At 40.4% G+C, this 13788-nt stretch overlaps 1 protein-coding gene across 12 annotated transcripts in view; it reads left to right on the plus strand.

Moving 5' to 3' along the window:
• TNRC6C (trinucleotide repeat containing adaptor 6C) overlaps window positions 1–11346 on the plus strand; it is a 336978-nt gene extending 325632 nt beyond the window's left edge. For all 12 annotated transcript variants that reach the window (XM_056332439.1, XM_056332456.1, XM_056332471.1 and 9 more), the window contains 4 exons: window positions 2165–2359; window positions 3728–3798; window positions 4526–4665; window positions 8225–11346. In XM_056332439.1, the coding sequence (XP_056188414.1) occupies window positions 2165–2359; window positions 3728–3798; window positions 4526–4665; window positions 8225–8585 (767 nt within the window). In that variant the 3' untranslated portion in view covers window positions 8586–11346. The remainder of the gene's footprint in view (window positions 1–2164; window positions 2360–3727; window positions 3799–4525; window positions 4666–8224) is intronic.
• The last annotated feature ends 2442 nt before the right edge of the window (window positions 11347–13788 follow it).

Genomic DNA, 13788 nt, shown 5'->3' on the forward strand with positions numbered 1-13788 from the left:
TGGTATGCCTGGAACTGTGCTAAGGAAAAATGTATTTATTCCACTTGGTGCCACATGTCACTCTGAATTGGCATCAAGATTTCTTAATGACTATTTCCGTTGCAACTTTGATGAGGAATATTGTCTAGGAATTCAGTAAAAACACCCCTACTAGACCCTTCCAGTAAGAGCTGATACGAAATCGTTAATAAACTCACTGTTAAAAGTGAACCATCTTCAGCTGAGGAAAAAGTTTAGTAGTACCTCAAGGAAGTACTCTGCATGGCTCTGGAGGGGTTTGGGGCTCTTTAATGTCTTTTAATAGTCAGTCCGAAGTCTGATGCTCCCTTATAAGGGTGAGCTTGTAGACATTCTAAATAATTAACCCATTCTTTTCATGAGCTATAAATTCCAGAGCACGTCTCTGCAAATCGTGGAAACTGCTTGTGAACTACCTACCTAAATATCCAGTATGTCCCATTATAAAAATGCATTGGGGCTTTTGTGTGGATTGTATTAGCATTTTCATATGTAATCAATGAAAACCCTCCACTCCTTTGGATAAAGGAAGGTGCAACCTCCAGGTCATGCTGCAGAATGCAAAACAAACAGGGCTTGTTTGAAATGTTTTATGCCAGTGAAAGGGAAAGAAAGGAATGGCTTGCTTTTCTGTTATCTGCCATGCATTTCTGCTTTATTTGCTTTTTATTTTTTTGCAGTGTCATCTAATCTTTGTGTTAACCCCATGAGAAGTAGTGACATAGCAGCATCTTCTCTGTGGTAATGTGCATGTATCATGTGCTACATCACAGGCTGAGCTGCTCTGAGTTGTAAAACTCAGACTTTTTCCCTGTTTACCCCCACCATTTTACCCGTATCAATGTTTTCATCATCATTGTCAAATTATTTTTTTTTTGCTACAGTTTGCAAGAAGATGGGAGAATGGTTGCCCTTTCACTTAAATTATTATGGTTCAATATAAAACCATTGAATGATAGAGGCAATTTGGGGAGTGTGTGTGTACATATATATAACAGGCTGTGATTTGGTGACTGCTAAATTTGGCTTTAGGACTATTAAAAAAACGTCGATGCCTGCCTGATACAAAGCACTGATTCAGTCTAAGCTTAATCTGCTACTTCAAATCTGGTTTAAAAAACGGTTCACAAGATTTTTGCATCTTGGACTTTGTCAGACCAAGTGTTTTCTGTCTGCAATCAACATCAAAACATTTGTAATCGCAGTCTCATTTGCTCTGGCAGAAGATGCAGTGATGTGACCATTTCAGTCCATTCCAGTCCAACACGTGCAGCTAACGCTAGTGATGATGGCACTGTGCTATGACAAGGAAATTGGGCTCCAATTTTACAACCTATGTTGGTACAAGAAGAAAGGCAGGGATGTGTAGGTCTAAAGATGAATAAAGGGTTTTGTTTTGGTGTCTGTAATTTTGAATCAATTTTGTCTGCCACTCTGGATGCCAATCCATACATCTTATTCCTGGGTTTTGTATTATTTTACAAAACTCTGATTTGGCAGGAACAGCAGTATGGTAGTTTAAAAACTGATCAAGGAAATAACAAGAGTAAAAAGTTACAAAGAGTGACAGGTTATGATATGGTCTAATCAACCTCATTTTTCTCAAAAACAAATGGAAAAAACCCCAGTATCTGTTACTTCGAATATTCAGAAATACAGTTTTTGTTGATCTTTGATCTTTGGAATTTTAATTTATCAGAACAATGTATGGATATAGTGGTTAATTTGTATTAGATTAAATGACTTATGTAAGAAAAAGTGGTTAAGTTCTATTAAGCTTTTGAGAGACAATTTTGAAGTGTTTCATTATAATTTTGATGAAATTAGATTTCAAATACTTAAGTCCATTTTCTGGTCTTTTTCAGATGTATCGGTTTTTATGAGAGCAAAATAGTAGGAGATTTCAAAAAGGGAATGGTATACGTAGCAGGTGTTGGGAGATTCATTAAATAGAAAATTCTTTGAAAATGTAAATACTAGCGTAAGTAGGTTCAAAGGATACAGGATTTATATCACTGGATGGTACAGAATGCTGTTCTTTTCTCTCCTGAAAAGCTGGAAGAATACTTTAAATACAGAAGCTTGATGATTACCCATTAATTGCTAACTAAAAATACACAAATGTATTTTTTTTTTTCTGCTACAGGTAAATTGTCAGACATCAAGTCTACGTGGTCCTCTGGCCCAATCTCTCACACACAAGCCTCTCTATCCCATGAACTATGGAAGGTACCCAGAAACACTACTGCTCCTACGAGACCACCTCCAGGCTTAACAAACACCAAGCCATCATCGACGTGGGGTGCCAGTCCCCTGGGTTGGACCAGCTCTTACTCCTCTGGTACTCTTGACTTCTGCGTTTTGTAACACCTGAGTGCTGTCTCTTTGTAATTGTTTACTTTTATGCTGTGTTAGCAATAGTGAGGCACCCCATAGCTGTGGATTAGGCTCCAGAAACTTGAGGTTTAATACAAGTAAGAGTGTGTCTGTTTTGGGGATGAAGCTGTTTATTTTAGTTAGGATAAGGTGTAAATACTGTCATCTTTCAGGTGGTCATATTAGTAATTTTATGTAGGAATTGCCAAATTATTGAACTCCAACTGGGACTTATTTCCATTTCCTTAATTTCTAAAAATATCTTTTAAACATGTGTGTTGTTTTGTGGTATGATCTATGACTGCCTACAAGGCTTCAAGATGAGCAAAGCAACCCATGGAATTTCATATGGAACACATTTTTGGAGTGTGAAACACTTAGGACCCAATGGCATCGCAAAGCTCAGGGAAAGTCTTCATTCCTTCATGCAGGCTCTTTTTTTGGATGTTGTTTTGCTTAAATACAAATACAAGAAACCATGGATTTGGCTATATAAATAATGGATATATTAATGTTTGTTTGTGAAGTATTGTCAGCCTCAAAAGTATTACACCTGTTTTATAAAGCTGACTGTTAATCTGCTTTCACGAAGTTGGGAATTAAATGTTCTTCCCTCTTCTTGCTGTTTGTTTTGTGTCTATTTTCTTCACCAAAACCCCACCTGGTGGGAAGATATTGCTGATGCCAGGATTGTCTCTTTAGCCTGAGTATGGTCATGTGTGTGACCACAGAAGTACTGCAGTTTCTCAAATGCCACTCATAAATGTCAAGCTTATACAGTTTCTCATTATAAAACACCAGGCTTGAAGTTTGAAAAGCAGGTTTTGTTGGTTATGTCCTTGTATCTTCAATCAGAACACTGTCAGTGCAGAAATACCTATTTTGAATAAGTCATATACATTAACCTATCATGGGCAAGACAGCAGAATGCTGCAGTGCTATAAAAATAGCAATAGCAAGCAGCAGTCTGAGCTTGGACACTTGAATTGCTTTTAAAATGTGTCTTCCAGCTTAATTCTAATGGAACCTGAAGATACAGTTTGTTGCAGTGTCACACCTGTATCCACTAGTTTTCTAACAGTTATTGTGGGAATGTGAAAAATGGTGCATACCTTTTAAACATTAAAAAAATTAAAAAAAAAAAAAAAAAAAAAAGCAGGTTTTCAGTCAGCAACCTCTCATTCCAGACAATAAATCAAGATGTGAGTAAACCGCTGTAAGTTCTCAGTAGCAGTAACGCTTGCTGGTGTGCTGTGTTTCCAGATAAGTTTTCTACTTGTAATATGCTCTCCACAACCTGGTAAAATGTTTTGGTGTGGAATTTGTGTTGTAGGTTCTGCATGGAGTACGGACAGCTCAGGGAGAACAAGCAGCTGGCTGGTTCTTCGCAACCTCACGCCCCAGGTAAGTAGAATTGTACATAACTAGTTTTGATAACAGACTTGCCACGTTTAAGAGATAAGAACAATGGTTATCAGCCTTGGCCGTTTGATCCATTTGAATGGAAAATAATTATTCTGCTGCATTTATTATAAGTGTCTGTCTTCTACAGGGAATTTGTTACATTTTCAAGGTGCTGTCAAATCAAGTATGAACTTTTAAGACTGTGATTAGTCATTCAGCGTGCACCATTTATGTATGTGTAAGTTTGGAGGTGAATGATGTTTCAAAGCAGAGAGATGTAAAATCTGCTTTTCCTATGGGGTCAAATAGGACACTTCTAAGTGTCAAATCTAGTCCTTCCGGAACACAGCATCATTCACAAGGAAGACTATAAGCCACAAAACCTTGAATGTGGACATCCAAATTAATCTTGGGGAGAATTTAGGTGGTTTATGGACAATGTGCTTTTCTTTTGATTTATCTCTGGATTTCTGTGGACTTTTAATGATAAATATAACTTGCATAATGTAAATTGGGAAATTTTGTGCACTGGACTGCAGGGAAGCCTTAAAAAGACAGGTTGTCTTATTCAATGAAGACAGTGATAATTCTATATATAAATTCTTCTTGTCAAAGAAAACCACTTTTTTCCCACCTGTACTTACTATTTAGCTTTTAAAACCTGTTTAGTTAACAAGCATTTAAAGTAAAATCACAAAAACCTTTCCCCCTGTTTGTTTCTTACCAGATTGATGGCTCCACACTGCGGACACTGTGTTTGCAACATGGCCCTCTAATAACATTCCACTTGAACCTGACGCAAGGGAATGCTGTGGTCCGATACAGCTCCAAGGAGGAAGCAGCCAAGGCGCAAAAGTCTCTGCATATGTATGTTTCTGCTTTCTCTTTCCTTTGTTGTGAAGCTGGTTTTATCTCAGAAACTATTTTCTTAGGCATTTATTTGTTAGGACTCGACACCGATCACTAGTTAGTTTAATGTGAGTTTTGAAATTGCCTAATGAGACAGAGAAAAAATAATTGGGAATAGATACTCGTACACTACTGAATAAGAGGTCATTACAAAACTTGATAATAGATATTCGTTAATAATGTGCTCAGTAAGGATTTGTCACCTCTAAGGCTGCAAAGAATTTATAAGATGTGATAAGAATTCCAAAGGAAGCTCAGAGAGAGCATGAGACATGGTTTTAGCTTTAGAGAGCAACAGAAAGCACGGAACAATGACAAAGAATGTGTTTGTGGTGGTCACCTTTTTTAAAGGATTTATGAACGAAATGTATGACAACAAAGTGCGCTTTCTAGGTGTTTCAAAATCCATAGGATTAATTGGCATAGTACACAAGGACTGGAGAATTTGAGTGATAAAATCAGTGACATTAGGGAGGGTTAAGAATGTAGAGACTGATGTTTCAAAGAAATACTTAGGTGCTCAGCGCTGGAAAGCAATTTTCTTTATCAACAGGTTAGACCATGAGTATATTGAAAAACACTGATCATAGCAGAAACATCATTTGGAACTAGTTGTACTACTGGCATGATTACCTTCCCTATACTTACAAATTTAGGAGCAACGGTTGCTCCCTATGTGAAATTGCAACTACTCTCCCATTATGAACCTGGTGAACAGAAATTGTAGTAACAATATTTACATTAATGAGCATGGTGCTTTTTAAACTGTTGATCATTAATTATTACAAAGCAGCATTCAGAACAATTGGAGATGAAAAATTGACCCATTTTAGTTATATCAGTTTAGATGTGGGCATCAGGTAAAAAAGAATAATGCCAAAGGCAAAATGAGTATGAGAGTTTAAAGATAAGTGCTTATTTTAAATACGTACATGGCAATGTCATTACATTATCAGTGATCTGGAAGGCCTCAGTTTAAATTGTTTTTTTAATAGGTTGTGGCATAACTATGGTTACACTGCTAGCAATGACAGGACAGACCTTTCTGAATGAAAAGGATTGAGCTACGTATGTGTTGGATATGCTGGCAGGGTCACAGTGTTAAAATACAGTGGGATTTGTTGAAGCCAGCAGGACGGTGTTAGGCTTCCAAGAGATACCAAGATAAATGTTTACATGGAGTTGATCATTGGACAATACGTCGCGGAGCCAGCAATCTCAGACCCATATTGTGTCTGAAACAGCGTGGCCAGCAGAGCCGGGGCAGTGCCCATCCCCCTGCGCTGGGCACCGGTGCAGCCGCCCCTCGGGCCCTGGGCTCAGCTCTGGCCCCCCACTGCCAGGGGGACGCAGAGGGGCTGGAGCGTGTCCAGGGACGGGCAGGGGGCTGGGGAAGGAGCTGGGGCACCAGGCTGAGGGGGGGCTCAGGGGGGAGCTGGGGGGGCTCAGCCTGGAGAGGAGGGGGCTCAGGGGGGCCCTGATCGCTCTCTGCAGGTGCCTGACAGGGGGGTGCGGGGGGGGGGGTTGGCCTCTTCTCCCAGGTAACAAGCGACAGGGCGAGAGGGAACGGCCTCAGGTTGTGCCAGGGCAGGTTTAGACTGGATAGTAGGAAAAACTTCACTGGAAGGGTGGCCAGGGACTGGGACAGGCTGCCCAGGGAGGCGGTGGGGTCACCATCCCTGGAGGCGTTTAAAAGCCGTGTAGATGTGGTGCTGAGGGATGCGGTTTAGTGGTGGCCTTGGCAGTGCTGGGTTGATGATTGAACTTGACAATCTTAAAGGTCTTTTCCCACCTAAATGATTCTGTGATTTGATATGAGAATAGCTTGCTCACACTTTCCATCTCTGGTTGTGTGGGGTTTTTTTGCTATATAAATGAGGAGCAGCAGTGATTAATATTTTCGAAAATGAATTTAAAATTTTTTGTGGAATGCACAGGTTTCAAAGACTGCATTTGGATCTCTTCACTTGCATATTTAGGAAAGGTAGAAATTCTTAAGATGTGATTTTCAGCAAGGAGCATTTGCACAAACCCAGCTTGGTGATGGCTTCCAGGCTGCAGTCAGGCGGTGGGGGGCAGTAGCCATTGCAAGGACGTTTGTATTCCAACAAAAGGGTAACTGTTAATGTAGCTGTTCAGAGTTCCGCGCCATGCAGTGGGGAGACAATTAATACAGAGAACCTGGAGGTTTAGGCAGACACTGCCAGGTCATTTATCTTTCATTCTTCTTTGAAAGATCTTAGGTTGCAAAATAAATTTGAGAAGAAAATCAAAGCTAGGTTCTTGGAGGTGTTCTGCATCCATTGCATTAGTCATGCAGTTACTCTTGTCAAATATATACAAAGGGAATTAATTTTAAACATACTATAAAAGAAAAGTGAGGTTTCAGGAAATGGGGATGTGGGTGCGGAGGGGGGAAGACAAAACCTTCAACTTTGCAGGATGAGTGGGGAGTTGCATTGAAGTACAAATCAGTTTTCAGAGTACAGCCCCAGTGGGTTTCAAGTGCAGCTTTAAATAAAGCAGGAATAAGCGTTGGGCACAGAAAAGTTGAACTGTACATTGAAGAGTTAATATTAAGCATTTCAATGGGTTAAGACCTTTAAGGGTATGAAAGCATTGTTGATGGGGGGGGGGGGGGCGGGGGGGGGGGCGGGGAAGAGATTCTCTAATCTTTCTGAGTTTGTTTTCTGAAAATATTTTGAAGTATTTTAAAACGCAAAGGAATTGCATACCTCATGGTCTGGAGCTTGCTTTGCTACATTATATGATGCATGGTTGGAGCTATGTTTTATATCTTTATAGTAAAGCAAAGTGCTGGAATTGCTACAGGTCACATTGCCCAGTGCTCAGAAATAATAAAAGCTACAACATTTATGCAAAAGCAAAAGTGGGGAAAGGAGATGTTGTCAGGTGCTTGAGCACAAACTTGGAAACAGCATTTCAGGCTTTGCTGTAACTAAAAAGTTAACCATTGAGTGTGATGGCTGTAGGCACCCTGAGGTGCAAGGTGTCTGAATTTTATTCTGCTCTTGTATCTTGCAGCTTAAAAAACCCCAGCTTTTCCTGGTTAGTTGATTTTAAAATACCCAGCAAATGATTGAATCTGCAGGATTTAAATACTAGAATATATTCTGTGATGACAAATTAATGCGAAGAGGATAGTTTTTGAAAATGTATTCTAATAAATTTGTCATTATTGGTGTAATTTATTACTGATAATGCTGGTATGCTTGTACCTTTATGCCTAAATCGATGCGTGTTAATAAAGCGAGGCGGTCTCCACGCATGGCTTTGTGTGTTTGCCTGCGGATGCAGAAAGGTAGAGGGAAAACAGGACAGAGGAGCCTTTGTTTAAGAGACCGGGATGACTAAAAGCGAGCAGATGTGGCGTAACATCTCACCTCGAATTCAGCTTGGGGGCTCACCGATGGGTCTCTGTCCACCCGGCGTATTTCCCCAAGTGCCCTTTGCACCCCTTGTTTCATGTCGCTGTGCCTTTTGTTTTTGTCCTCAGGTGTGTCCTGGGAAACACTACCATCCTGGCCGAGTTTGCTGGTGAAGAAGAAGTCAACCGCTTCCTAGCCCAAGGCCAGCCGCTGCCGCCCACCTCCAGCTGGCAGTCCAACACTGGAAGCAACCAGACCCGCCTGGGCTCCTCCAGCAGCTCCCACGGCTTGGTGCGCAGCGACGCCGGCCACTGGAACACCCCCTGCCTGGGGGGCAAGGGGAGCAGCGACCTGCTGTGGGGGGGGGTGCCTCAGTACTCCAGCAGCCTTTGGGGACCCCCGAGCACCGACGACGGCAGAGTTATCGGAAGCCCGACACCTTTGAATACTCTTCTTCCGGGTGATCTTCTCAGTGGGGAGTCCATCTAGGAAACAAGAGAAACAAAATGGAAATAACAATCATCAGCACTAAAGGAAAAATAAAAAATTGTAACCCTTTCCAGTCCCGGGCTTGATGAAGAATCCAGCTTTAACAGATCAGACTGGCAGCCCTTTTTAGTACCTCTGTCCAATATCGAATATGAAACTGCAGAAGCCCTTGTGAACTGTTCCTGAAACAGTATGGGCTTCTTTTGGTCAGTGTCACATGCTAATGACAGGTTTTTATTTTTTTCGTGGCTTTTTGTTTTATGTTGTCTTTTTATGTTTGTATGGTGATTTTCAAAACAAAGTATAAAAGCTGCTTAGAATAGGTCTATCATGAAGGGCACTTTTCAGAATTTGGGCTGGAAAGGGTTATTTTATCAACCTGGGGGGGGGGGGGGGGGGCGCGGGGAGGAGGGGAATGAAAGCCTATTTAAAATGAGCCTGTGACTATTATGCACATTACCAGAGGCGGACCCACTAATCAGAAAGGGTGAAGTGTGATATTTACCATTGGTACAGAAAAGTAATGAATCTGAATGGTAACTATTGACTGTACAGGTTGGGGGGGGTGGGGGGAGGGCAGGGTTGGGGTGTCTCTGTGTCCACTACTCCCATGGATCTGCCTATGCACATTACCCTTGTTTCATTACTTTTTCATGTCATTTTTTAAATCCCAAAAATATAAAAAGTAAAAAAACAAACAAAAAAAAACCACAAACAAAAAAAAAACCTACAAAAAAAAAAAAAAACCACACAAAAAAAACCCCAACAAACAAACAGAAAAACATATCAACATGCAAATACTTGAATCCAGCAGGCCAATAACAAAATGTGAACACTTTCTAAGTCTAATTATTACACTTCCAGGTCAGCATCAGTACACAAAAAACAGGCTCTAAGAATTTTTTTTAGTGTTCAGACTATACGTTTTCGTTGGAACAGATGTATGTATGTGAGTGTGCTTGTGTGTATGCGCGCGCATGTATGTGTGTGCCCATGTGTGGTTTAACTAAAAGTGTGAATTTTTTCCTTTTATTCAGTATATGCTTTTTATTTGCTCATTGGTCAAATGTTTAATTGTTATTAGCTTCTAACTTTGCACTGAGTGTCCGCAGCCCTTCTTGTAGCTAATCCTATAATGTTAGAAAAAAAAAAAAAAAAAAGAAAAAAGAAAAAAAAAAAAGAACTGATAGAAGGGGCCGGCGACAATTCACGTGTAAATGTTTACTCAAGGACTCTTATCGCATTTTAAAAATTACAGTGTGTATCTCTGGAGAATAATATGTATATCTACCTTTAGCGGCTTTTTATTGTGGACTAATGCAAGAAAATTATTACCGGAGTATTGCACCATTTTTCCATTCGGAATATAAAGTTTAAAAAAAAAATACTCTCGTTGAACTGTGGCCATAGATAATTGTAAAGAGTTGATAGTTCCCTTGCAAGCAGGAACAGAAACAAGCACTTGGACATAGGTTTTGACTGCTTTTGGAGGAGCCAGGAGTTTTGGCTCCCACCTGTTTACAGACCTTTTTTTCTCCTTCAAACTTTAAAATAAAAAAGGAATTAAAAAAAAAAAAAAAAAGAAAAAAAAAAACTTCCATCGTAAAGAAAACTATTTTCAGAATGAAGATATGCTACTTCAGAGCTCTGGGATTGAACAGTGTTGTTGTATTCTTTTCTTTGGCCATTGCTGTGTACTATTTTTGTTGTTGTTTTCCTCCTCTTCGTCAAAGTGGCGAAAACTTTGTGATCACTATCTTGCACATGGTGGAAGATGTCTCAGGAAAGCCGGGTTTCCCGAGGAGCAACTCCACACCATTTCATGTATTTTTAAAACCCAACTCCTAGCACTGAAGATATTATTAAAAAACAAAATAAAATTAAAAAAAAGACAGTAAGAAAGAAGAAAATACCTAATCTAATGTGTAGCAGTTACATATTTACCAAATAATGGACTCAAAAGAAATAGATGTTTGAAGAGTGCTTTATATATTAAAAAATCGCTTTATGTTTAAAAAAAAGATCAATGTTTTTGTTTTGAAAGGAAGAAAGACAATGGAATAACATACACTTCAAGTATGTTTTAAAAATTATATGAACATTGTGCTCCCTGCCTGCTTGGATCAGGAAACTTGTGCATTACATTATTTTTTTTTTTTTTTTTGGAAGATTAGCTTTTTAATGGTTTTATCAGATTTAAAGGGTCCTGCAAGATTGCAAATTAACAAAAGCTGGTTTTATAGAGGATCATGAACTATGCACAAACTGGGTTCAAGACTTGTTTTTTTTTCTCAAGTTTTAGTAGTGTATTTAGCTGAATAACCTTTCCTCAGAGTAATTGCATCTCATTGCCATTACACGCCTCCTACATATATATTTTATATATATATACACACACACTTATATAAAATATGTATGTGTGTATGTGCGTGTTTACATATGATGTTCCATGCTGAAGTTTAGCATTGAGTTGTAGAAAAACTCCTGATATTTTAAAATTGGGAATGAAAAATTCTGTTTAAGGGTTGGGGGGTGGGGTTTTGTTTTGGGGCTTTTCTTTTTTTTTTTTTTTTTGCCTTTCCTTTTGGATTAAAGATGTCTGTAACTCTGAGATTAAAAAAAACCAACAATTGTGGCTTTTAATGTTTATTCTCCTCATAGAATGTGATTGTTAAAGAACATGCACCGAAAGTTGCTTTCAAGAGTACGAAGATTCTTTGAAACTTAATAAATTGCAGTTTTTTCTTGGCTGTTGAAATAATGTGTATTTTTCTTTTATGCAGGGGATACTAAATATATATATATATATATTGTTAAATCTGTTAAGGCATTTCTTGGAAGAAGTTTTAACTCTTTCGATATAATTAAGTGTACAGCCAGGCAAATCGCTCCTGTAAGTGTAGTCGCACACTTTGAATCTGTGCTTGTTGGTGATGGCATTCTCATAGCTTGTACCATGAATGCTTTGCATATCACATCCCAAAAGAGCGCTGCGTAAAAAGCAGTAATCATTTTTGTTGTTGTTGTTGTTAGAATTCTGTTTTTCTCATTTATTCATGTCTTTGGTGATATAGAAGATGAGTCATTAACGCTTGGAATATTGCGAGGCTGAAGGCTCCTCTAGCTTTCCCGTTGAGTCACCCCGTAGCCTTCCATTTGCCAGGCCTGGACATCTCTAAATTGCCAGTTCCACTAAACTTTACGAGGTGGGTAGATAGCCTGTAAATAAAATGGGGGAGAAAAACCAAAATATTTTCGTGTTTGGCCTTTCAGGTTTGAAATTAAGGAAGATATTCACAGTGGCTAATGTGAGGCAGAGGAGGCAAACGGCAGAAGGTTCGTGGAGGAACCCGAACCTGCTCCATCTCCCTTGTCCCCAGTTGAGCTCGTGCTGTCCTCCCACCACCACCAAGCCGGCTCTTTGCCTCCGGGTGGCGTTGAGGTGGTTTGAACTGGGAGCGCAATTCATGGCAGGGCTCTGAATTGAACCCCCGCATTGAACTGGGACTCCAGTGCTGGTGGGTTTGTACGGTAAAACTCTTTCCACTGATCTGTTTGGGAAGGAAAAAAACCCTAAGGTGAAGAACTGGGTTAAGAAGGCAGTTGACAGCCCTGACCACCACCGGCACTGCGGCTCTCCCCTGTCCTCGCTGGCGCTGGGATTACTGGCTACTCCGCCAGAAACTAAACGTTTAATAAGAAAGACGCAGGGGGGACCCAAGCAACTCTTGAGAGTTTGCAGTTTGCTGGCAGATATGATGCAGTTTAAAACTCAAATCTAGATTTGGGGTAACTTCTGTTACCTAAATAGCCAAAATACCCAGTCTGAAGCCTGTTCCGCTCATTTTTTCATTGATGTTGCCCCAAAGCTGCACAGCTGTTGCCATGGTTGTGTTTCACCGTGAACTTCTTCCCCTCTGTCGCCTTTTTTCTGTTTTCTCTACCAGCTGTTTGTAATGAAATTGTTAGAAGAGAGTTGCCTTCTCTTTCTTTTTCCTTCCCTGTTTTTGTCTTCCATAAGGTTGGCAGAGATGGCTTTTTTTAATCAGACGCACTCTTAAAATTTAGCATCCACCCTGGTGTATTAAAGGAAACGCAGCTTTTGGCTAAAACCAGTCTTTTAGTGTTTGCATAACATTCTCCATTTTCAGTGTCATACTCCTCCCCACCCCCCCCGCCCCGCGTTAATGCTATCTGATATTCCTGAAGTTGTAAAGATAGCTCCTGATGATAAGGATTCTCCTTATGGTTCCAGAATCTTTACGAGACAACGTAATTTTTAACAATTTGTGGGGGTTTGTATATTGCATTTACTGTATTCTCCATAGCACTTTCACTGCATGGCTCCCCTGTCTTTAGGCCAAGAGAATTTCTCTTTCCTAAGTGGTCTGAAACTGTCAAACTTCTTAGTTACTTGTCTAGTTTGTGGGTGGCACTGGCAGAGCAGATCGTTTTGCTATTCTGCTCCAGAAATATATTATTGTTCTTGATAATTCAATATATGATTGTGTATGTGAAGGAGCATTTTAATTAAAGAAATGTATATGGATATCTGTATATGTTAAGAATTACTGGAGTTGGAAGAGTCTGGAAATGGAATGGAAAAACCCTTTAGGGTGTGGGTTATGGGCAGCTATAGCGTGGAGCATACCTGTGATAGCAGATCAAAGATTGCTACGGTGACCTGTAAGGATCATCGCCCAGCGTGTTGTACGAACTGCTGCTAAATGTCTGTTAGAGTTCGCGCGTTGTACAAGCGACAGGCGTGCTAATTGTATCACTGTACTGATGCTGAATGTACAATCTCTGCTCAAGTCCCGCGTAGCCAGTTTCAGGGAAGGGGAGTTCTGAAAAATCGGATACCGAGCTCAAAACGAACTCTGCGTAAACTGTACGGATGCCTGGTATACCCTGCATTCCCTGCAACACCCCAAGGTAAACGACAGCTCTGGAAATGTCTGTGATTCACGATGTTATCTTTAGCGGGAATTGGAAGGGGACCACAGGCCCGTCCACGGACCGCACAGGATGATGTTCGCTCCCTGCAGGTCTCTTGGACTGTTTCACCCAGGTCCTTGCGTTGCTTCGAAGGCGGTAACGTACCCGTGAAACCTTAACATCTACGGGAGCGGGCCAACTTCTGTCCTCTCACATTCCCCCTCCTTCCCAAGGGGTCTCTTCCAGTAATACACACGTGCTCTTG

This window comes from Falco biarmicus, chromosome 1 (assembly GCF_023638135.1).
Source record: "Falco biarmicus isolate bFalBia1 chromosome 1, bFalBia1.pri, whole genome shotgun sequence".
Lineage (NCBI taxonomy): Eukaryota > Metazoa > Chordata > Aves > Falconiformes > Falconidae > Falco > Falco biarmicus.